This window comes from Syzygium oleosum, unplaced genomic scaffold (genome assembly GCF_021117445.2).
Source record: "Syzygium oleosum isolate NSW1041296 unplaced genomic scaffold, Sole_v2.1 Sole_v2.25, whole genome shotgun sequence".
In the NCBI taxonomy this organism is placed as follows: Eukaryota; Viridiplantae; Streptophyta; class Magnoliopsida; order Myrtales; family Myrtaceae; genus Syzygium; species Syzygium oleosum.
The window spans coordinates 1,223,267-1,248,063 of NW_026607509.1; the positions used below are offsets into that span (position 1 = coordinate 1,223,267).

The 24,797-nt window shown below is 41.9% G+C and overlaps 3 protein-coding genes across 7 annotated transcripts; all 3 read right to left on the bottom strand.

The window, feature by feature from the left end:
* Positions 1-13,416: 13,416 nt before the first annotated feature.
* Positions 13,417-13,991, bottom strand: LOC115674648 (uncharacterized). Its single transcript, XM_030597108.2, has one exon. The coding sequence runs from the start codon at positions 13,912-13,914 to the stop codon at positions 13,585-13,587; it is 330 nt and encodes a 109-aa protein (XP_030452968.1). The 5' UTR covers positions 13,915-13,991; the 3' UTR covers positions 13,417-13,584.
* Positions 13,992-14,804: 813 nt separating this feature from the next.
* LOC115674669 (putative pentatricopeptide repeat-containing protein At3g13770, mitochondrial) lies at positions 14,805-18,551 on the bottom strand. Of its 3 annotated transcripts, XM_056302879.1 has the most exons (4): positions 17,579-18,551; positions 16,368-17,497; positions 16,057-16,283; positions 14,805-15,816 (listed from the first exon to the last, which is right to left on the bottom strand). In XM_056302879.1, the coding sequence occupies exons 1-4, from the start codon at positions 18,057-18,059 to the stop codon at positions 15,789-15,791; spliced, it is 1,866 nt and encodes a 621-aa protein (XP_056158854.1). In that variant the 5' UTR covers positions 18,060-18,551; the 3' UTR covers positions 14,805-15,788. The 3 variants fall into 3 exon arrangements, with proteins under 3 accessions (XP_056158854.1, XP_056158853.1, XP_030452996.1); XM_056302878.1 differs by having other exon boundaries at positions 16,057-17,497; XM_030597136.2 differs by having other exon boundaries at positions 14,805-17,497.
* A 156-nt stretch (positions 18,552-18,707) lies between these two features.
* Positions 18,708-24,091, bottom strand: LOC115674671 (transcription factor bHLH48-like). 3 transcript variants are annotated; one of them, XM_030597138.2, is made up of 8 exons: positions 23,464-24,085; positions 23,203-23,322; positions 23,006-23,071; positions 21,183-21,251; positions 20,559-20,609; positions 20,401-20,472; positions 19,475-19,682; positions 18,708-19,126 (listed from the first exon to the last, which is right to left on the bottom strand). In XM_030597138.2, the coding sequence occupies exons 1-8, from the start codon at positions 23,932-23,934 to the stop codon at positions 19,077-19,079; spliced, it is 1,107 nt and encodes a 368-aa protein (XP_030452998.2). In that variant the 5' UTR covers positions 23,935-24,085; the 3' UTR covers positions 18,708-19,076. The 3 variants fall into 3 exon arrangements, with proteins under 3 accessions (XP_030452998.2, XP_030452999.2, XP_056158855.1); XM_030597139.2 differs by lacking the exon at positions 20,559-20,609 and having other exon boundaries at positions 23,464-24,084; XM_056302880.1 differs by lacking the exons at positions 18,708-19,126; positions 19,475-19,682 and adding an exon at positions 20,029-20,274 and having other exon boundaries at positions 20,324-20,472; positions 23,464-24,091.
* Between the last annotated feature and the right edge of the window lie 706 nt (positions 24,092-24,797).

Sequence of the window (24,797 nt, forward strand, 5' to 3'; positions counted from 1 at the left end):
GAAACGAAATAACTTGGTTCTCATAGAGAACCGATGCGCTTTCACACATTTTCTATTTTTTATAATCATTTATTTTTGCGATAGCACGTCGTATCCGAACCTTTCGATCCAAGTGACCTCACGAAGATAGCCAGATTGGGCCATCAAGTAAAAACTCCGTGACCGAGTGGCGGGAGCGGCCTCAGATGCCGTGATTCGACCACGAATAACTTTCGAGCTGTTGGAGTTTCCGGTGTACATCCTAATCCATCTTACTCGAATCATGACAGGCATGTGAACATGTACAACGTGAAGCTTTGAACCTAAGGAACATGGTCTTTCGGCAGCTTCGTCCTCCTCTGGCTATACCCATCACGTGAGTGAGCTGGAAATGGCGTGATCGAGACTCGTCCCGAAAAAACACCTCGATAAAGAAACGGGGGAGGAAAGAGCGGTAGATCGTTTGCGTCCCCAGTCCGTCCACGCACGCGCACGAATCCGACAATCGATTTGCAGGACTTCTGCTTGAGGAATCTAAGGTAATAGAAAACGCAGAAGTGGCCAACGAAATGGAAAGTGGCACTGTCATGCCGCACGGGACTCGCGCTGCACCGACAGCGACGGCCTCGGTTTCAACTGGTGCCCCTCGTGTAATGGCCGTTTATGGAGACGCTGACTGAAGTGAAAGATGATGACTTTGGACATTTTGAATGGTCGCTGTTCCTCATTTGAGAATATGATGCCTCTTTTGGGTCAGCTTCGCACACAAAAAGCAAAACCCTAAAGAGAGATGGAGATATCTCACCTCTCGCTCCAATCTTGTGGACCTCTTTCCTCGGGATACCGTTTGATATTTGTTTTGAGATAATGTGACAAATGATCCGTGAACTTTAACCCTATGTGCAATATAACTCATAAACTTTTAACTTATTCAATGTCGTCCCTCAACTTTAGCCCAATGTGCAGTGTAGTGCATGAACTTTTAATTTGTTCAATGTGGTCCCGAACTTTATGTACATGTTCAAAGTGTTCAATATCATCCCCAAACTTAAATTAATGGAATGACAGTATTGAACATTTTCATATTATTCAATGACTAGTTTGAACATGTACCAAAAGTCGATGGATCATATTGAATAAATTAAAAGTTCAGGAACCACATTGCACATTAAGCTAATATTTAGGGATCACATCACATTGATTCAAAATTCAAGAACCATTCGTATCATTTTCCCATTTCTTTTTGGGTCCATTCTAATTATTATAAGAGGCAACACCCAAATCTTCGCGGAATCATTTAGACATTGAAATGAGATCCTTTGATATATCGAGGAAGAGGTAATTCGATGTATCCCAAAATGTCAATATAAAGAGCGACATCAAGAAGATTTCACCTTCACAATTATATCAGAGCATCCGATGGCCACGTTTCGCGGTCGGGTTCGGTTTCTACCTACACTTAAATGTCTTTTTCTTTCTCACACGTTAAGTAATTCTTACGCAAAAAATGAACATCGATAAACAAGTCTTTCTTCGTGTAAGAAGAAAAAGATACAATCCCCATTTTTTTTCTCTTGTTCTTTTTGTTTCGTTCTTTAAGAGAGCACAGGATATACTGACCAACGAAGAAGGATTCGAATCACATCCGCTGGTGGAGGAGGGCCCTAGGGAAATAGGACAGTGTGCGGTAGGCAGGATGGCAATCTTCAATTCGAGATTGGTTTTTCGTGCCCACAACGAGACATGACCACGATTATAATATTTTCTATCAAGTTTCATTCATTATTTTCTTGGTTGGGTGATAGCTGTTGATTTTTGTCCTCAGATGAAACATGTACGTATGTAGATCTAAGATTGTAGGGCAATTCCCACGTCGGCGTCACCACCAACTCCACCTTCGAGGATCTATACAACCAGTATAATGGTAACATCGCATGACGTTATTTTTCTTCCTATATGATCAAACTGGCACAGTTTTCAGCGAAAGAGTAGAAAGGAGGATTGAGTCCTTTAGGTGGAGATAGCGACATGACAAGTGAAGTTCCGAACCTAATCGCATATTCAAATATATAACTCATACCTCGACCTTATTGGAGAGAATGTTGTGAACTTAGCTTTGGGGTGACAACGATGTCATTTTATATACCCTGAAACAGATATATAAAGAGAGACAACTTATTATCATAAAAAGATTCATCAAACAAGAATAGCCATCTAATTCTATCTCGACTCGTGTCGAAGCCCTTGAGAGTGAGAGCCCTTGTGAGTTGTGGATTAGGGACACCTCTCTTGTATTGCAAGTAGAGGTGTCAAAATGGGTCTTAAACCCATATATGACCCATTTAAAAATAAATGGGTCACTTTAATTTTAAAGAGTCAACCTTAAATGGGTTTTAAATTTTAAAGCTTAAAGATAAATGGGTCTAAATGGGTTGAGTTTGGAACCCTTGTCCAACCCACCTACTAGTCTAGTAAATGGGTTAAGTACTAGATCCATCCACACACTCTCTCCCTTTTTACAAAATATTTAAAAAAAATCGAAATTTAATTATTTTTTTCTCTTTTTCTTTTATTTTTTCTTTTTTCTTTTCTCTTCTTTCTTTTTTCTTTTTTTTTTATTCCGGCCGGTGGTTGGCCACGGCGACCGGTCACCGGGGCGGGACGACCTCGCCGGAGGCCAGCGAAGCTCGAGCTCGCCGGCCTTGGACGAGACTCGAGCCTCTCCGATCTGGCGAGCCTCGAGCTCGCCCGATTCCGGCGACCTCGAGGCTCGCCCGATCCTGGCGAGGCTCGAGCTCGCCGGATCTGGCGAGGTGGAGCCTCGCCCGAGGCCGGCGAGACTCGAGCTCGCCGGCCTCGGGCGAACTCGACCTCTCCCGAGGCTGGCGAGCTCGAGCCTCGCCGGCCTCGGGCAAGGCTCCACCTCGCCAGATCCGGCGAGGTCAAGCTCGCCCGAGGCCGGCGAGCTCGAGTCTCGCCAGATCGGCGAGGCTGGAGCCTCGCCTGAGGCCGGCGAGAACGAGCTTTGCCAGCCTTCGGCGAGAACGAGCTTCGCCGGCCTCCGGCGAGAACGAGCTTCGCCGGCCTCCGGCTAGCTCGTCCTCGCCTGTGGTCGGTCGCCGGCCACAGCGGCCGGCGATCGGCCAAAAATAAAGGAAAAAGAAAAAAATAAAAATAAAAAGAAAAATAAAAAATAATTAAAAATTCGATTTAAAAAATAAAAAAAATATATTAAATTTTTTTTCTTGGATAATGACTTTATGGAAAATATTTTTTAGAAATGTCGCATTTTTCGTAAAACAAATAGAACCTCAATTTTAAAAAAAATTATAAATTTTTTTCACTAGCTTTGTATTGCATAAAATGTTTTAGCAGTATAATTTTAAAAAAAAAATCATAAGAAACAAGTATTCCTAGATTAGGCTAAATATAAAAGTGTTTTAGCAATATGGGTCGAGTCGGGTATGGGTTGGGTATGGGTCGGGTCGGGTATGGGTCGAGATATTTACACTATGAATAAATGGGTCATAAACGGGTTAATGGGTCAATTTGGGTCGGACCATTTATGACCCGACCCAAACCCGACCCGACCCACCCGTTTAACAGGTCTAATTGCAAGAAAGAGGGTAAGAATTTTGAAACTTGCTTCTTCGCCGGATTAGCAAAATACTTCGCTTCTCCTGATTTATCAATATGCTTTATGGAGGCTGATAATGATAAATTACGTGAATGTTGCATCTCGGGTGATTGGAATGAAAATTCCGGATATTGATGCCATCACTTTCAATTGGTTCAATTGAATTTCTAAAATTTTCTCCAATGTATGCTGTCGTCACTAAACTTTGATTGGATTCTAAGCTATTTGAACATCCTATCATTATATATGGCCAATAAAATATGTTGACTTTAGCGATGGTCTGATGAGACTAACACTAAATGAAGAAAATTATGCAATCCGATTATGTATGTATATATACTATGTGAAAACTGCAAAAAATAAAGTAAGCGTTCATATTTTTGTGCGTGCTTTTCAATTTATCCAAATAACTTTTTTCTTCGCTTAATCACCTTAAACAAACTTTCTCTTCTACTAAACCCTTTCCAATGATAATTTGGGATTACTTTAGGGACACGATGAAATCGATTGAAAGTTCGAGGACGTTTTTGCACATTAGATTAACCGAACCAATAAAAGTTCAGAGATGACATTTCATGTTAAATAAAAAGTTCTTGGACTAATGGTATCATTGAAAGAGTCTACTTATTTTGAGAATAAAAAAGCAATATTACAATTGGCAATTCGCAATTGGATTGGACCCTAAGGAAACCAATACGAGGGACAGCTCACGGATCATGTTCATGGATTCTTCTTACTTTAAAGCGCACTTGAGTGCGGAGATTGTCCTTTCCCGTGACCACAACAGAGCGACTGGCCTTGAAAAAGCACAAGGGACAGCTTTTCTAAAGGGAGAAAAGGTTGAAGCAAAACTGGAGCCCTTTTGCACTTTTGTGGCAATTGGCGGATAGAAACCATAGGAAAAGCGTGGTTGTGGACACATCCGGTGCAACACTTTCCTTTTGAAAAGGAATAGAATGGGGCTGATCATTACCCTATCAGAGGTTCGTCCAAATAGAAACGAGCATCATGATGAATTGGTGAATTGCGCACGTCTGTAGTATGTATTAAACGTTTGGGTTCTTCCTTCTCCCGACTTGGATAATTTACACTCCATCACTATGCTTTATGACCAATTTCGGAGCTGAATGAACAAGATGGTCTGGAAAGGCTCCAAACTTCAATCACAACTATGATATTCGTGTTGTGGCATCCTCACTTCGCTAGCACTCTGGTTACTGAACGAAGTTCCGTTTCGATTTAACTGAGTTTTCCTTCGTCAATCCCAGGTCATCCGGTCTATAAGGGTTCAGAAAAGGAAAGGAGGGTTTCAGTTTATGTATTTTGCAGAGAAGATACCGGGCCTAAATGCAACCCAGCCATCTCCGGCTGCAGTCTGCGGTATAAAGCGTTACCCATTTCCTTCGCGGTCCAAACTGCTTCTATCAAGTGATCATCATTCACCAGTTCAAAGTGAATCGTCTCTTTCTTTCTGCTGGTGTCAGAATGTAGCCTTTAACAGCGAGGAAGAAAATGGAAGAAAAAGACGATAGAGAAATGGAGTCAGGAGAAGACAGAGGAAATCAAAGTTCCGTTTTGTGTGCTTGGATGCAATTTGAATGGAACTGATGGAAGTGTTGAGTCACTTGATCTTATTTGACCATGTTTATCTATCCTATTATAGTCAGTTGTTTGTTGTCCTAATTTTTTAGGAGTCTATTTTATAGTGGTGCTGAACGTGGGTTTGTGTTTTACCAAGTCATTAGGTGGTTTCTACACGTTGATGTTTTTTAGGAGTTAGTGGATGCACTTTCTTTCTTAACCATCATGTATTAGCTCTTTAAAAGAGCATCCGTTGTAAGCATTCTGTTTTTTTTTTAAGAAGTAAGAAATAGACATACTTCATTGCATATTGTCAGTTTTCTTTCTCTCTAATATTGTAATAGTGATATCAGAGCTTGGTTGTGAGAAGGCAGCAGCAATTTTTCAATGACCACTGATAATTTCGTTCAGCCAGCTATCCCTCGCTTTGATGGTCACTATGATCATCGGAGCATGTTGATGGAGAATTTCCTGCGGTCCAAAGAGCACTGGCATGTCGTTGATTCTGGAGTAGCAGAACTAGCGGCTGGAGTGGTATTGACTGATACACAAAAAGCTGACTTAGATGCATTGAAACTAAAGGATCTCAAAGCCAAGAACTACCTTTTTCAAGCTATCGATCGATCAACCTTGGAGACAATTTTTTGCAAAGACACCTCCAAGCATATTTGGGATGCAATGAAGAAAAAGTATCAAGGGAACGTGAGGGCAAAGCGCATGCAACTTCAAGGGCTTCGGATGGAATTTGAGAACCTACGCATGAAATCCGGCAAATCCGTTACTGATTACTTATCAAGAACAATGATGATCGCTAACAAGATGCGGATCCATGGCGAGAAGATGGATGACGTCACCATCATTGAGAAGATTCTTCGATCAATGACACTGAAATTTAATTTCGTTGTTTGTTCTATAGAAGAATCTAAAGATTTTGATGAACTTTCAATTGATGAGTTGCAGAATTCTTTGCTGGTTCATGAGCAAAAAATTGTCCAGCAAGATAAAGAGGAACAAGCATTAAAGGCAGTAGCCAATCCAAGAGGTCCTGATCGTGGGAAAGGGAGATGGAAGGACAAAGATTCACATCAAAAATCAAATGAGGATCATGCTACTAATTCCAAATGGAAAGCGAAATGCTATGACAACAACTATTCAATTGGTAACAAATCGAAGTTTGTAGACAAGTCAAATGTTGAATGTTATAGATGTCACAGGTATGGCCACTATAAGTCTGAATGTAGAACTAATCTCAACAAAAATCGTGGTGTAAAATCAAATTTTGCAGAGAAAGTAGAAGAAGTGTCGCTATTGATGGCCTGCCATGCAAAAGAAGAGGTTCATCACAATTTGTGGTATTTAGATACCAGCTGTAGCAGTCACATGTGTGGAGATAAGTCTGTATTTTCAGACTTAGATGAATCGTTCCGTAACACTGTGACGTTTGGTGACAAATCTTCAGTTTCTGTCATGGGCAAAGGCAACGTTAAGATCCACACCAAGAAGAACTCTACTCAGATTATTTCTAACGTTTACTTTGTTCAAGATTTGAAAACCAACTTGCTTAGCATTGGTCAGTTACAAGAGAAGGGATATGAGATCTCCATCAAAGATGGAGTTTGTCGCATTCAAGATGAAAAGTTGGACTTAATTGCTCAAGTCAACATGACAACAAACCGAATGTTTCCACTATATCTCGATAACTCCAGCCAATGGTACTTCTCTGCGAGATTGAAGGACGAAACCTGGTTGTGGCATTTTCACTATGGACATCTGAATTTTGGTGGTCTAAAAACGCTGCAGCAAAAGAATTTGGTGACGGGTCTTCCGCAAATTCAAAGTCCTTCTCAAGTTTGTGAAGAGTGTGTTGTTGGCAAACAACATCGAGACCCGTTTCCGAAAGGAAAAACATGTAGAGCGAAGAAGGTGTTGGAATTGATTCATTCAGACTTATGCGGACCCATTAATTCGACATCAAACAGTGGTAAACGTTATTTTATAACGTTCATTGATGATTATAGTCGAAAAACCTGGGTTTATTTTGTACAAGAGAAGTCTGAAGCTTTTTTAGCTTTCTAAAACTTCAAAGTACTAGTCGAAAAAGAAGCAGACATACTTATAAAGACTCTTCGCAGCGATCGTGGTGGAGAATATAACTCACAATAATTCGTAAATTTTTGTGAGACTCATGGAATTCAAAAACAACTTACAACAGCTTATACGCCGCAGCAGAATGGCGTTGCAGAGAGGAAGAATCGCACGATCGTGAACATGGTACGAACCATTTTGGCAAGAAGTGGTGTCCCAAGAAGTTTTTGGCCTGAAGCTGTCAATTGGAGCATTCATGTATTGAACAGAAGCCCCACACTTGCTGTTCAAAACCTGACGCCTGAAGAAGCTTGGAGTGGACGCAGACCAAGTGTCGAGCATTTCAGAATCTTCGGTTGCATAGCATTTGCCCACATTCCAGATCAGAAGAGAAGCAAGCTTGATGACAAAAGTGAAAAATGCATTTTTCTTGGTGTTAGTGAGCAGTCAAAAGTCATCAGTCGTGACGTGATTTTTTATGAAGAGTGGTTCTGGATTTGGGATGAAAACAATGTTGAACAACAAATAGAAGCTGATTTTGATGGAGAAAATGGAGAAAAAATGCAGCAGCCTTCGGAGAATGCACAATCTGTAGAAAATGAGCAACAACCAGCAATCAATGAATGCATTTCAACCTCTAAAACAGTAGATGAACAACGACCTCGACGTGTTAGAAGAAGGCCTGCATGGATGACTGATTATGAGGTAATAGGGATTGACCAAACTGAAGATCCCCTTACTCATTTTGCTTTATTCTCAGATTGCGATCCAGTAGCTTTCAAAGATGCCGTTAAAGAACCAAAATGGCGAAAGGCGATGGATGCTGAAATTGCAGCCATTGAAAGAAATAATACTTGGGAGTTGACAGAGCTTCCGAAAGGGCAAAAGACCAATGGCGTGAAGTGGGTGTACAAGACGAAGCTGAAGGAGAATGGTGAAGTTGATAAGGACAAAGCTCGCTTGGTCGCAAAAGGCTACAAGCAAGAGTTCGGCATTGACTACAAAGAAGTGTTCGCTCCAATTGCTCGACATGACACAATTAGGTTGGTGATTGCACTGGCGGCGCAAAACTCATGGCCTATCTTCCAGTTGGACGTAAAATTGACATTTTTACATGGCAACTTGGAAGAGTAGGTATTTATTGATCAAACTCCGTTATGTAAAGTTTGGAAGTGAGCACAAGGTGTATAAACTAAACAAAGCTTTATATGGACTAAAACAAGCTCCAAGGGCTTGGTATAGTCGTATAGAGGCCTATTTTCTGAAGGAAGGTCTTCAAAAGTGTCCATATGAGTATACACTTTTTGTCAAAACTGGAGATGAAGGAAAGATGCTTATTGTTTGCTTATGTGTGGATGATTTGATTTATACTGGAAATGATAGAGCCATGTTTGAAAAATTTAAGCAGTCTATGATGCTTGAATTTGATATGTCTGATCTTGGAAAGATGCACTATTTTCTTGGGATAGAGATTGTTCAATTCGCTGGTGGAATTTTCATTTCACAAAGAAAATATGTGCAAGACATTTTAGACAAGTTCCAAATGAAGAATTGTAATCCTTCTAACACACCAACTGAGGCGGGTTTGAAGTTAGCGAAAGATTCTGAAGGAAAGAGAGTTGACAGCACTATGTACAAGCAAATTGAGGGAAGCTTAATGTATTTGACCGCAACAAGGCTAGATATAATGTATTCTGTGAGCCTTATAAGCAGATACATGGAGAATCCTACTGAGATGCATCTCTTTGCTGCCAAGAGAATTTTTCGATACTTGCAAGGTACGATTGGTTTTGGACTGCTCTACAAGAAGGGAGAAAACTCAAGTTTGATGGGCTTCACTGATAGTGATTATGCTGGAGATCAAGATGATAGAAAGAGCACTTACGAATATGTATTTATGTTGGGTTCGGGAGCTATTTCATGGTCATCAAAGAAGTAGCCGATTGTCACTTTATCAACCACTAAAGCTGAATTTGTTGCTGCAACTTCATGTGCTTGTCAAGCTATTTGGTTGAGGAAAATTCTTGAAGAACTTCATTTCAAGAGTCAAGGACCTACTGCAATTTATTGTGACAATAGTTCAGCAATAAAGCTCTCCAAAAATCTTGTTTTACATGGAAGAAGCAAACATATAGATGTGAAGTTTCACTTCTTAAGGGATCTCACGAAGGAAGGAGTCATTGATCTTATCTACTGTAGAAGTGAAGATCAAGTTGCTGATATTTTTACTAAATCCCTCAAGTTGGCTGCATTTCAAAAGCTGAGAAACCTGCTTGGTGTTGACAAGTTGTATTAAACTTAATGTTGGCAAACTTTCAGTTTAAGGGAGAGATTGTTGAGTCACGTGATCTTATTTAACCATGTTTATCTATCCTATTATAGTCAGTTGTTTGTTGTCCTAGTTTTTTAGGAGTCTGTTTTATAGTGGTGCTGAATATGGGTTTGTGTTTTACCAAGTCAGTAGGTGGTTTCTGCACGTTGCTATTTTTTAGGAGTTAGTGAATGCACTTTCTTTCTTAACCGTCATGTATTAACTCTTTAAAAGAGCATCCGCTGTAAGCATTCTGTTTTTTTTTAAGAAGTAAGAAATAGACGTACTTCATTGCATATTGTCAGTTTTCTTTCTCTCTAATACTATAACAGAAAGGGTAATTAGGGAAGAAAGATGCAACATTTGCATTTCCTTCCATTTCTATCCCCCTACTGAAAGAAATTTTTCTCTTTTGTTTAAAATCACTTCCATTCATTTGCTCCCTATTTCAAACACCCAACCAAATCAGGAAAATACTTCCTTGGGGTACTATTTCCTTCAACTTCCCTCAATCCAAACACAAGAAATGACCGAGATTCGATTGACCAAATCGATTCTAATATACTGATTATCTTCAGCCCTTTTTGGTTTATATTCTTTTTTTGGTCACCGACTGGTAAACTGAAAGAGAAACAGTTCACAAAGATCACGGGGAGGATTTCAGGGCAGTACAGCGCAGAATTTTCTGAGGCAGACTGGCTTTGCATTGGGTTCTTCCATCTCATCAACGGACAAGATATAGAAGGCAACCAGAATCGGGGTAAAAGAAACAATTCAAAAAGTACTCCTCTCAACTCATGCGCACCAAGGAAAGTTCCGGAGTTCAAGGGCTGAGCAATCCGTATACCTACTATACTCCTAGAAACGAAAAGTTCCTAGTACGACCGTCAGCATGGATCGACAAAAGCATCATAAGAAGTGTTCCAAACAGTTAATGAAGCTACAACGATTAGGCAGGACAAGAGTCTTTCAGATAGTGAAGTGACAAAGATTGGGTAGGAACGTAACCCGGGCAGAAGAAAGTATTCACGAAACTCAACGTATACTTATTAATCAACAATATAATCCTTCAGTGTACCTGCAATCTTGCATCGCAGAGAATTCTCCACTTCGTATTCCTAGGTCCTTCAATCACTTGAAGATAAAGATGGGCATAATATGAAAAACCTCGTTAAATCTTGTGAAATGAGACATCTTCATGCCTATCTTTATACCTACTTGCCAACACTTTAACTGGGAGCGATTGTCTTTGAGTGGGGGGTGAGCAAGGAGGTGGAGCTGCAGGGCTTAATTGCTAATCTAGGCAATCTTTCCACGCATCAACTCTTCTAGAGAAATGCCAAATGATAAATGCTAGAAAGCACAAGAACAAGGCGACATCTGACCAGACATGTACATCCAAGACCAGAGATCTAACAGGAGTTTCAGTGACAATTGACAAAGATGCCTAAAAGCACCATATTATTTCACATACACTGCAAAAAGTAGACATGGACAAAAGTTCCTCTGCCCAATAATAAAAAAATAATTCACTACAAATCCAACGATTTAGGCACAGTGATTACATACTCGAGATCACGTGTAGATGAACCAAATCCAAAAGAAATCAGTAACCAAGTATCTGTAGATACTCCATTATGACAAATGAAGCAAATTTAAAAAGCTATTTCACACACCCTTCACTTTTGGTATAGCAGGAAAATCCAATTTCATATTTCTAGTTTGTTGGAATATGTATAGGTTTTGCAATTTTCGCATAGGGGTGGCACCCCTTGGTTTATCATTCAAAAGATGAAAAAATAAGAACCGCTTCGATTCCATTAAACTGACATTGCAGGTTTTACAGGTAAAAGAGCAACTCGATGCATGAAGTTCGCACATTAAAGGATCTAAGCAGGGTCAAACATTCCAGTTATCCTATTTGAAAAGGTGCTGTTATCTTGACTTAACCCTGGGACCTCCAAGTCATCATAAAGCAACCTTTTTATTATAGCAAAACTCGCACTCCTACAATTCCTTACTTTTCTAGTAGTAGCAGATCATCCATAACTTAATGTGGATGAACTCCACTGTACCACAGAATGAGCCAGCACATCATGAGTGCATGAAACATCAACTTTCTCACCATAAGAAGGCCCCATCAGGAACTATCACTAGATTATTAATGAAATGTCATTTCTTCAAATAAATTAAACTAACTCTACCCATCTATCTCTATCTCTAAGACTATCCTAGATTCCAAAATTCAAGATCTGAACAAAATTGAAGAATATCCTCAAGCCAAGTAGATTGTTGACTCTATGGCCAAAAAGAAGTAGATTGTTTACTCAGGCTAATCTTTCTGGTTAGCGTTGACCTTGTAAGAAGTGATCTCGATCATTGTAGAAATTTTCTGGTATAAAAATAGCCAGATATATGAAGCTTAACAACAGCATGTTATCGTGAGAGTGTTTGTACGCACAGTAATAAGGAGAAAAATGGACCTAGCAATGGAGTTCCATGATAAGCATATCCCTAGAGTTGCTACATTCCAGCAGGCAGCAACATATGTAGATAACCATTGGAATATGGATCAGAACACATACATCGTAGTGGAAGTCCTTCCAAACAAAATCAATATCATTATTCAACTACAAACATGCTCAAAACCTGCATAAAACATTAATTACCTATCAAAAGAAAACCCTAAACTTGAACATTGTCCTAAAGCAATCCAGCAGAAGTAGGTATTCTTTCAATTTCATTTTGGACTTTTCGAATGTAGAAGCTTCACAGAGTTTACAATTTAACCTGAGATGATATTGAGGCAGGAAGGATGCACTAACAGACCAGAGTGCCATGCCATGGTGCAACAGGAAATATCAGAGTAATTTTGAGTTTGTGATTGACCAACTAAGTTTTCAGAACTAACATGGAATGATGTCCAAGTAAAAGAATAAACGGATATGCAACACCAAAGGAAAAGGTAAGATGGACAAGGACTGAGTTGTGCAATATTGGCTTTCAACCCCACCAAAAAGGAGTTCGTATTATTAGAAAAAAAAAAACTAAGGTTGTAATACTATACTCTCGGGTGGCAATATATATGGGTATATAGTTAAATTGGTGCATCTTGACACATTAGAGGATTAATGAGTACAGGCAATAAGGACATAAGAAAGAAGGCTGACTTCTGCAATAAAGGATGAAACCTGAATTACTTGAGCAGGTTAAGGTAACAGGATTAAGATTAGGCATATTGACTTTCATGAGCTGGATAGTTGACTTCAAAGTTTATGGAGAATACTTGAAATGCATGTTCAGCACGAGTATTTGAGCTCCCCACATTTGTTTTCTTTTAGTGGCTATTCTGGTGTCAATCTTTCTAGCCATTTATTCACGCATAAGCATTTACACACCGATAAAATGGCAAAAGGTACATCGAGTGTTTGAGACCACAGGCTACATTCTTCTTTCTCGATGTCGAACCATAATCATGATATTGCCAACAACAGAAAAGGAGCGTCGGAAATTTGCTAGAAACTTTTGCCGACAACGCGGGTTACAAGACCATCCCTGAAACTCCAACACAGAGCTTCTAGTTCCTTAACAGCTACGCGGCACACAAGAGAACACCAAAAAATTCATCTCCGAGCCCACTGCCAGATTGAAACAAAGACACATTGCGATCCCTAGAATTCCAACGAACTGCAATGGACGGAATCGTTTTCCAACACCTAATCGTAACATTAACGTGCGAAAACCAAAATAGGCAAAGCATAGTCAATTAAAAGCATTATAGATTCCAGCTCAATTCGCAGCATCGATCACCGCAAAAGTCAGATTTCGAACATCAAATAGATGATTATTGAGCTAACATTATATCAACATTCGACACGGAGGCCAAAAGTCAAACCCCATCGAACCTCAGTTCCCCCAGCAAGGAAAACAAAAAGGAAGAAGAGCTCAAAACTCAACTCGAACTTACTCCAATTGCCCTCCAAAACCCTAATCAGTCGGATTCGCCCATCTGTTGCTGCTCCACCTGCAGCCGCTCGAGGGCCTTCTGGTGGGCCCAGGTCTCGATGGTGAGATCGGGCTTCGCGTTGAGCCCCACGCCGAGGATCACGATCGTCAGGAAGCTGGCGACGTAGCACGGGAGCTCCCAGTCCTCCCACTTGCGGGACTGGCCGGCCGGCAGCGGGGCCCGGTTGAACAGGTAGCCCTTAGGGCGCTCCTCGTGGCCCGGCGTCGCCCACCGGCTGGGTCCGGACGAGGACGAGAAGAGCCGGCGGCGGAGGGCGGCAGTCGCCGCCGTCAAGGGTTTCTCTGCACCCGGCATGATTTCGCGAGTGGGGGGGAGAGAGAGAGAGAGTGGAGCGATTGGGGAGACTCTGATGTAGGCTAGTGTTTGGCGGATCTGGCGATCGGGCCTCCGCGCTCGAAACGCTGTCGTTTTGGCCAAAGGGGGAAGCGACGTCGTCTTGGCTAATGGGTTTTGAACTTTTCTCGACTAATTCTAAGTTTCTCGAGCATGATGACCTTTGGATTGGAAGAGCATTAGTTGCTTCACATGATGATGAAAAGACAAACCTTTGTTGTTCACACTTGTTTTGTTATACTAAATTAGCTAGACATATCGAGAAAATAACATATCATATGCCGGGTCTCGATGAAAAATATAGTTTGTTCCATTGAGCAAAGTCGAGATAAAATTGAGGAGAACATTTCATTTCAAAGTGATTACAACGCAATTCGATGTGATTAGACCAGAGAAAAATAAGGCTAACGAGTTGGGATAATTTTGATGTTCCGGCAACTACCACATATTATTTGCTTGCTTTCATGGATGAAAGGTTACTCAACATAAACCAAAAAAGTATTTAAGTTATAATTTTCAACTAGCGTGAAGTCTTGTATTCGATTCTAACACGATGTAATACTATTAGGTCATGAAAATAATTTCTCGCAAATTCTTTGATTTTAACATAGATGATATGTTCTCGACCAAATTGAGAAGGGTGATTTAAAATAGGATACGACGTATAGAGCTAACCGAAGCTCATAATTGTGCACATAAAGTGGAAAAGTAGCCATGATGCAACTCGAGATTAAAGCTTGCACCCATTTGTTTACACTTCAACAAAATCACTGAAAATACTTCTTAACTATTCCTACCAAAATTTAAGATATTTTTGAATTTCACAAACTAATGAACAAATTATATGTGTGTTTAGTGTAAAAGTGAAATATATGAGCTGCAAAATTTAGATTAAACGAAAAATTCAAAGTACGGTCCAGTCTAGATCAAGCAACTGTCTCACTTGCCTGAAGCTAGTCTGGTGCTTGCACTTTGACAAAAGATTTTTTTTTTCTTTTGACGAGTAATACAGGCACTTATCACTCATAGATACAGAGCAACAGAAAAGTGATGTAGGTATATTATCCTATCTATTGGCCAAGAAAAGAAACTAACCAAACTAACATAAGGCTTGTGAGCTATACGCAGATCCCGTCGCTTTGCGAGATCTTGCTTTTCCAGGGCACTTGGACAAAAGATGTCCAAGCTTCCTCATTATCGAGAATTCGATACAACGACAGTCAGTACAGCTCGGACGTCTTCACTCCATTCATGCAACCACATGCTTGATGCAAACACTGGATCAAACCATGTCAAGAACTGTAAAACCGAATGAGGCAGGTGGTGACGACTTCACTTATTACTTCCTGAGACGAATCTGCAGCTACAATTGTATCAGCTGACCAGGAATTTTTCAGTTTCATCAAAACTCTAAAGCTCTAGTTCACTCTCAACGCCAAACTCAAATCATGAATCTTCCGCATCGACTGTCCACACAGTTCCTAAATCATGTAGAGGGACATGAGTTTTGACAACTCGATCTGAAGGGTGCCATGAAATAAGACCTATCCAGCATCATATCCAAGCCATTCTCTTTTTCCTGTCCTCTTAATCATATCTCAATCTCACTAAACAATTACCATTTGCTCATCTTGGGTCAGAATCTTTCGAGTTAACAAAAATTGAATGAATCCCAATTTGAGTTCTCGTTTCAAAAGAAGATCAAGTCAATTATCTGACTATCTTTAGGCTACTCTGCGCCTCGGACTGAGGCAACTGTGGGGGGGTGTCATTGATACAGATGAGCAACCCCCCTCTCTGAACTCACAAAACCAGATCTTTCCTCATAAAACACTTCAAGATCGGTTTTCCAAAACTCGCTCGCTGCATGTAAAAAAGGAGAAGTGAATCGCACTCCATTGCATTAGCTGACGTCAAAATATGTCGTCTCAGAGAGCAGCAAATCTTGCATGATATCAGAATTTTTTAATCTAAGCAAGAGCACCTCGATAATTTTCCTGACCCCAATGTCTCTTCTTGCCGAAATAACATCATACAACCTCACTCTATTGTATCTTCAAAGCGTCAACTAAGGCCTTACTCACGAACCATAATAAAAATCACCAGTAGTCTCCACAAGTACAGACGCCATTGACAATATGGTGGAAGCGATTTTTGTCCCTCAAAGAAATTTGCCTTGCATATAGCTTCGAGACAAATTTGGCAAAGTTATGGCAGTCAACACAAATCCGAAGGTTCTTTATCACCCGGACTGGAACTCCTTCAGCACTAGCCATCAATCCAAAGGCCAAGGCCAGCTTTTCACTGTGACCAAGAAGTATCTTCTCCTTCTGTTCATCGTCCACATCGTAAAAAGCACAACTCAAGTCAGGAACATAACCAAGGGCTTTTATCTTGAGCGATAAATCTTTTACCTTCTCAAAAACCTCCCCCCTTCTTGGGTGCAAACGATCACTGGCATGAAAAGTGTGAAGCACCTGGTCAAGCTCCACCCAGCTCCTTCCCGGCTCCTTTATCACTGCCTTCTCCTTCATCAAATGCCTCACATTTCTTACATCTTCCCACCTTCCAGCCGTAGCATATAAATTAGAAAGAATCACATAATTTCCAGCATTTTCAGGCTCAAGTTCAAGAAGCTTACGGCCGACAAGTTCACCGATGTCAACATTAGAGTGAACCCTACAAGCACCTAAAAGTGAACCCCAAATAGCAGGAGTCGGCTCAAAAGGCATCTGCTGTATATGTTCGAAAGCCTCTTGCAGCTGACCAGCACGCCCAAGCATGTCAACTACACACCCGTAATGCTCCATCTCTGGATGAACTCCATGTTCCCCATTTATAATCTCATGGAAAAGCTGTAGCCCTCTTTCTTCCAATCCCCCATGGCTGCAGCCAGATAAAACAGCCAAGAGTGTAACACTATCAGGTGTAACTTTATTTTCTTCTCTCATGAGTTCGAAAAGCTCAACGACCTGTCTCCCCATCCCATGTTTGCTGTAACCCACAAGCATAGCATTCCATGAGATGACAGTTCTCTCGGACATGCTATCGAAAACTCGTCTCGCATAGGTAACACTCCCACATTTTGAGTACATGTCTATGAGAGAATTCTCCAGAACGACGTAAAAGGGGACTTCACGCCTAAGTACATGGCCGTGGACCTGCCTGCCATGATTCAATGCAGCAAGCCCAGACAAAGCAGTCAAGACACTTGCATAAGTAACATAATTCGAATCCATCCCCTCTCTCTGCAACCGACTGAATAATTCTATGGCCTCTTCATCAATACCTAACTGAGCATAACCTGAGATTATAGCAGTACAAGAAACAACATCCCTTTCGGGCAAGCACTCAAACACTTCTCGTGCTTCATGGATTTTGCCAGCCTTGGCATACATGTCAAGGAGTGAGCTCCCGACAAATATTTGGGATTCATAATTATTCTTAATGACTAAAGAGTGGACTTGCCTTCCCAACTGAAAACCCGACGCCCCCGTGCAAGTAGCAAGAATTGTGGCGAACGTAAACTCATTTGGCTCTGTGTCTGCAAAATGTTATTTAGCATCACCAAGAAGTAAACAAGAACCCACCGTAAACAAGCACAGCTCACTCTCATGCAGAATACCTGATCTCAACATCTGCTGGAAAAGATCCAGAGCTTCAGAGGCATACCCTTTCTGGGAATAAGCTGAAATCATGGCCGTCCAAGAGACCACATTCCGGAGCGTCATTTCGTCGAGCACCCGGCGCGCATCATCCAGAAGTCCAATCTTGGTGTAGAAAACAATAAGCCGAGTCCAGAGATAAACTGGCGGGAGATAGCATGTCTTGATCATGTGGGCATGGACTCTTTGGCCTTCCCTCAACGCCCTCTTCTCCACGCACTCGTCCAAGAGCGTGACGTATCCTGCGAACACCATTTCAGGGCCTTGAATGGCCATCTCCAGCAACGCCTCCCTCAAACGACCGTTGGAACGCAAAGTATTCGACTTTGAGGGATTTGGAAGGACGGAGGAGTCCACCGTTTGGCGGGCAAGTGCGTTGGACAAGAAGCGAGAGAGCTGCATGGGTTGACGGGTACGACGAAACGTCGCCTTTGTCAGCATCTCTTTAGGTTGATCCCGAGTTCTTAGCGACCCCCAAGTCCTTGGAGCCAAGGACTAATGCTGGAAGCATCAATAACCTCGGACGTCGAGCAAAGAGCTTCATGATAGTTGGAAGATCTTACCTCGGACGTCGCAGGGGCTAGAAGTAGAAGTAGACTTTTTCTTGATATCGTCTTTGTGGCCAAGAAACAGAAATGTATTTGGAGATGGCGTTGCTTAGGAGGAGCTTTAAAGCCGGTTTATTAGAGAATTGCCTATTAATCATTCAACTAAGAATCACACGCGTCACCCAAGAAGGCATGGAACTAATCTCTTTTCTTTTTAATCAATAAGCCGTGCATTTATCTAGCACTAGCAGAATTTCTCTCCTCTCTTTTCTTCTGTACTATACAATGAAAACATCGCCTATGAACCTCGCCTAGCCCCGTCCGAATGTCGGGATGCTAAGAGCATCCAATCCCTCCACTCTGATGTGCCATGAAGGAACGTACCGGAGCAAAGTCACGGAAAGGGACCGCACATCTTCGACGGCCATAAACAGCTTTCAAACTTCGAAAAAAAATGCTCACGCTCGCAACAAGTCGGTGGGGGGAACTCGACAAAGCCTCCACACCATGAAAGGGTATCATCAAAGACAGCAGAAACACATAGGCAAATATGCATCACGGCACGGAATCTTACTTCCATCATAGTTTAGAGGTTCTGTCATTGTACAATGTGGATCAGTCTTATCTTCTCATGAAGACTCGCTGACTTACTCATCCTCAGAGTTAGCGAATGATATACGCACAGATATGCGGACTGCATACGGAATTTTGTACTCCAATTTGGGAGAAATGCGGGTTTCCTTCCGCTGCTAAATTATAAGAATTCATAGGACCAAAATTAGAAGACGACTGAGGTAGAAGCGTGGAAACCCTGGTTAAATGGAATCTGACGCCTCCTATTTCCTGCTAAAGTGGTAAACCTTATATCTTGCTAATATATACACTAATTACTAAGACTACGAGTAGACCCTCAATCCACCTTCATAGCTCCAATTTCGGTTGCTCGAGAGTGCAAAGACACTGCAAAGGAGAGATGAAAAGAGACTTAGTATGACAAATTGGGAATTTTGCAGGAATAGAAGAGATAAGTATGATTCATTCGGCAATAACATGAATAGGACCAAATTTGAAAGGCGCTTTGGTTAAAGTTTCTCACAAACTATAACAAGAACTTCCAGCTTTCAGTTAATTTGCTCATATTTCAAAGTTGAACTGCGTGACTCCACAGCTATTTAAGCAATATTCAAAATCTGGGAAAAAGAAATGCCCACCCTCATGTTTATTCTCCATATTTATGAATTTTAGATGGCAAAATTTTAAAGTGGGAAACATGTGGCTTGGATCAAAGAAACGGGCAACAGAAACTACCTGAATTTGCTGGAGAATCGTAACTCAATAGAGAATTCTCTGGGGTGACAAAATTATGATTGTCTTGTTCCCTTCCCCAAACTGGCTGCGGAAGTGAATTAAACTGCCATTGCTGGTGGTACTGCTGTCTGCTTCCATTCACCTGGACTTCAGGCCACATGGGTGGCATAACCATGCTGGGAAAATTACTGTCTACCAGAGACACGCTCTGCAAGTGCAAATAAGCAAAAAAACGTCGAATTTATAAATGAGTGAGCAATAAATGGCAAAAACAATGAGATTGATTGAAACAAGGACTAATCGTTGTATGTAACAGATCAAAAAAGGTATTCTTTATCAATGAAAATTGTACAAGATTCAAATTGCACCACAACCTTATCAAAGAGGGCAATTCAAACTCTTTGCCGTACATTTTTGTGTTGTAGCGCTATAGAAATGTCAGTGGCAATGAATGAACTCTTCTGACACTTCTACATCTGAGAATTTCTGCTACCATCAATCTTGAAGGGGCATTAATGCAGTGTAGGACAGTGGAAGAGTCTGGTTAATAACTGGTTTTATAAATGTTGAATGTCAAGGCTCAAACAAAAAAGAATGATACTGAAGTGAAAAGGCCACCGAGAGAGGCGTGCACATTGAAGGTTTATTTTAGGGTACCAGCTGCTACAATATGCAGATGAAGTATGTGACCAAGATTTACTCTACCTTTTATTTAATATTTCAAAAGAACTTCAGATGTAACAATGAACATTGTACTATTACAAGATTGCAGAATGTTTCTGCCAAATCCCTGGCATCACCTAACACAGAAAATTCTGTCGCAGCTGACACAAAAGATTCGAGGATAACCCCACATGAGGAAACACCTTGACGTCTCTCTCTATTTTGAGAGAGTGCAGAATAAAATATAAGAAAATTATACGTACATCTGCTGCAAAAATGCTATCCATGTTGAAATCAACCCTTGGGTTAACTCCCGCAAGTCTCATTGACAGGAGCTGAAATACAAAAAACACGCCATTATAAAGTACACTGCTAATCATGATCATTTAAAATTCTGGAAAGTACAATCAACAATGCACACACTTTGTCCGAGGCTTATGAAGCTCCATATGCCACAGCACCTTAATGCTTTCTTAATTTACATGGACAAGAAAGGAGAAAAACATCATTTCAACTGGCGATTTTACAAATAACCAAGTGGAAGAAGAAAATATTACTCAGACATGGGACATGTCCTTCAATCTTCCAATACCTTATTAGAACAGAAATGGAAAACCCCATACACCCTTAATTTGAAATTGAAAGCAATTGGCAAGCCAACATGATCAATATACACCCTCAACTATAACTAAAGGGACTCAATGTAGGCAACAGGCATTTAGATTTTGTAGTATCAATAAATGAAAAGGGAGACTTTTAAATTCCGTGCCCGTAAGGGTCTTCTACTTGTTACAGATCTCAAACTTCAAAATGTTAGGTGAAAACTGTACCCGAAAGTGAAAAAGAAACAGATAAAAGGTGTAGAGCCCAAAAATTTGATAGTTTCTTCGAAGAAATTTCACCAGAGCTCAAGAGTGAGATCTTCATTATTTTCTGGCGATTTATAAGAGCTAGACTTCAACAAGCCTAAGCTTTTCAAATACCACTGTCAAGAAATAAACCAGTCGGGAGAAACTTTGCTATTTCAAGGGTGAGTATCAATTACCTCAACTTGGCGCTGTAAAGATTGCACATGATTAATGATTTCATCCAACACCGAAGCTGTACCGGATATCTGCATAAGCAAATTATCATTGCATCACTTTCATTACCCAAAATTAAAACTTTCATCCCGCTTTCAAATCTATAAGAATAGAATATAGTATTCACTGCTTCCAGCACAATTTAGGCAAGTAGCCAGAAAGTTTCAGAAACCCTTATTGGATAGTTTCAAGGTACTTCAGCATAAATCTAATCGCAAGGCCTAAGACAACCCAAAAAGGCATTTGAGTGAAAAATATCTTGTAAACTCACCACGATATGTTTCGCTTACCTAAAGAACGTTGGAACGAATATAATCCGTATAGCTCGTCCACAAGACCAAACATAACTAAGATGAAACAAAAGGTGGAATTTACTGGCCATTTGTCAGGCCCATCATAACAGAAGGTTCAGCCCCTAGAACTGGAAATCCGCTATCTACTTCAGAAGAGTCACCAAGATATCCCAAAAACCAGGCAGTACACTTGATAAAGAGATTGAAGGAATATGGAAAAGAGGCATGATGATTGATGACTGCAGTAGTACCTGCAGGCTCCAACTTTAATCGATCGTGAATTTGGTAGACAGTCAGTGAGGTGTCCATTACAAGATATTTTCAATCCAATTGTTGATGGATCATCCACAATTGAGAAAAACTGAAGACACGCTGCAAGCATATTTATTCTCGAAAGGTACCGAAGGCACCTTGCCACCTTCAGAATGTTGTTAAGCTTTATCCATACAACGAGTACCAAGTAAAGCTACCTAAGAAAGATGCCCTCCTTATCAAATTAACACATTTTAGTGAGACATAACTAGAATAAACAGTGCTTAGGCCGAAAAGGATAAGAAAATGAAGACCAACAGCAATTACTGGCAATTTTAACACTGCACCGCTAAAATCACCCTTCTCTCCAATATTCAGAACATTCAACCGTCCTAAACAAATAGCAGTAGCCATCTTCTTCGAATAGGTAGCTCGGCTAAAATCTAGCTTCGGTTTGTTAAACAGATATCAGCTCGCATTGCATCATGCGAAAATATCTTATGAAGGCACTCTTAAGGAGGAGGAGGAAGAGGAGGTGGTGGTGGCAAATGGAGCTTTATGTGACATCACATCATCTCTCAGAGCTGTTGGTTGGCAGGTTTTGTTTGAGCATTCCTAAAAGGAAATATTCCTTGTCCCTTAAGAAAGAAAAATTTGTTATTCTTGTCCACCAATCCCAACAAAGACAAGTGTCAAAGACCCACCACCAATAAATCCCACCCCCGAGGGCAATATCGTCATCCTAGGACGGAGATAATGTGATGCAGTTGTGTTACACTTCAATTCCGAATGTCAATGCCCCACTATCACGTCCCCAGGGACAAACATAGAATTCCCAGCAAACGCCTAAAGCCTCTCTCGGATGCCAGAAAGACCAAAATCCCTTCAGGGTTTTGGACAGAATTGCCCTGAAAAGGGACTCCTAACCTACCCAACAAAAAGGGTAACAGAACAACCCCGGGCGAAATTACGGAACTGCCAATGCAGACTTTGATGCTTCGTGATGCCTTTTTTGCCCTTAGTACAAAGCCACCCACATTGGTTAAAAAGGTGAAAATGACACCGCAATTATTAAAAGCCACATAATACAAACGCATAATTGCACTTTTCGGAGACAATTAAGACTGACATAAACCCACGATTTACGACCCCTTAATCTCTCCGAAAGTGACGATCTTGACGCCCAAAACGCCTCTCAAATCAAATCACTCGGGGTCAAGCCACGGGAGAAACGCGCTCACCTTGCTGCAGCCGGGGACGAGCTCCTGTAGCAGCTTCATCCGAGCATTTATTTTCTCTCTTCTCGCCTGCAAAGTCCAAGCGAAACTTAGGCAAAGATCGCTGTGATTCCGTCGCTAAAAGGGTAACCAAAACGAACGAAAAGCACGAATTATGACAGTGGTTAGTGGGTAAGTAAAGTTTGATCAAGAGACGATACCCTCTCTGCTAAGCTATGGCTATCGGTGGCTTGACCGCGACGAGCTCGGACGTGGACGTAAGGAAGCTCCTCTGCAGCTTCCGAGCTCTCATTCTTGCTCTTTTTCGCCGACCCTTTCGCCTGAAACCCAAAATTCATGCACGAAAATTGGAAAAGAGAAAGAAAAGACCCAGAAATTTCCGCGGACGTAACGAAAGAATCGTGCCAGAGTGTTAATTTTCACTCGGGGATTTTCTCTTCTTCTTCTTCTTCCTTCTTTACCTTCTTCTCTCGGTCTTTCCTCTTCGGCGGTCTCTGCCCCTTGTTTTCCACCGTCGGATCAGACACCAACGGCTGCGGCGACGAGTTGTGGTTCGAGTCGGACTCCGTCAGCGGCTCGTTCTTCACCTTCTGCGAGCTCGTTTCCAGAGAGTCGCTCTTCTCTCCGACCAAGACGGAGTACCTCGCAGCGCGCTCTACGAGGTCAGAATCCATGTAGAAAGGGAAACCGCCGCCGCCGAGGCAGTGCAGGTACGGCCTCGCGGGTTCGCCGGAGACGGCGACGCCCGGCGAATTAGGCGCCTCGGGCGAGTGGAGGAGCTCGAGGGCCCGGGTCGGGGGGAGCTCGAGGAGCGCCGTGAAGGAACTTGCGCTCTCCGGCGGCGGGGCTATCAGGCGCCGGATGTCCTCGGGGAGGAGCGACTCCAGCGCGGCGTCGGCGGATCCGGCTAGGGTTAGAGCTGTCGGCTCCATCGAATTCGGCCCGGGAGCTGATCAAAATCGAGCCGCACCCGAGTCAGATTCCAAGTGAATGCGGGCTCAACTCAAGCGAGCCTAGACCGATCGAAACAGAGGCTTCGCTCGAGCGAATTTGCCCGGGTAAACGGCGAGGTCGAGGGCCGAAAAAAGGGGCTCGCCGGAAAGCCGAGGTCGCGGCGGTGGAAGGAGGGGGAGGAGGAGGAGGAGGAGGGGCGGAGGAGAGGGGAAATGCCGGCGGAGGTGGGCGGGCGGGTGGTGGCGGCGGAGGTTGTGAGGTGGGTGCTTCAATGGCGGTCGATCTGTGTGGTAGTGTCTTCGTTTCTCTGCCGTCGTCCGCTCCGAGTCGTCTCTGACTCTGTGCTTTGGGCGAGAGATTACTGCACAGCCATTTGGAGCGTGTAGAAAGTAACGTTGCTTCGGGCTTTTGTAGTAGCAGCGACTTTAGAGAGAGAGAGAGAGAGAGAGAGAGAACGGTGGCTTTTTCTAATTCCACGGTGAAAGCAGTTAAAAAGTCAATTTCTAGCCCAAAAAAAAAAAGAGTCAATTTCTGTTTTTGCCGTGAAATATATGTTAATGTATGTTAAATGAATTTCGCTTTTTGACGACATGATTGTTACCGCGGAATGCAAGGAGAGAAATCGTGAAAATCTTTAGAGAAAGCAAACCGCCAATACCACTCGGGACTAGACGGTACACAAAAGAATTCTCGCGTCGAGAATGTGATAGAGAGTAGAGCGGTTGATGTGTTTAACGATCTCGACATAGTATGGAATTTCTAGTGCGTTCCTCCAAGGATCATGACAAATCGTGCATCTACGTCGTCGTCGTCATTACCAATACTATCGAAATATGTCTTT

Coding starts and splice junctions, on each gene's coding strand:
- LOC115674648 (XM_030597108.2), bottom strand. CDS start 13,914: ATGCCGGGTGCAGAGAAACCCTTGACGGCGGCGACTGCCGCCCTCCGC.
- LOC115674669 (XM_056302878.1), bottom strand. CDS start 18,059: ATGCTGACAAAGGCGACGTTTCGTCGTACCCGTCAACCCATGCAGCTC. Junction 17,498..17,578: donor CCAGCAGATGTTGAGATCAG/GTATTCTGCATG, acceptor AACATTTTGCAG/ACACAGAGCCAAATGAGTTT. Junction 15,817..16,056: donor TGTACTTGTGGAGACTACTG/GTGATTTTTATT, acceptor TTTTACATGCAG/CGAGCGAGTTTTGGAAAACC.
- LOC115674671 (XM_030597138.2), bottom strand. CDS start 23,934: ATGGAGCCGACAGCTCTAACCCTAGCCGGATCCGCCGACGCCGCGCTG. Junction 19,683..20,400: donor ATAGCATTTTTGCAGCAGAT/GTACGTATAATT, acceptor TTGCACTTGCAG/AGCGTGTCTCTGGTAGACAG. Junction 19,127..19,474: donor CGATTCTCCAGCAAATTCAG/GTAGTTTCTGTT, acceptor TCTCCTTTGCAG/TGTCTTTGCACTCTCGAGCA.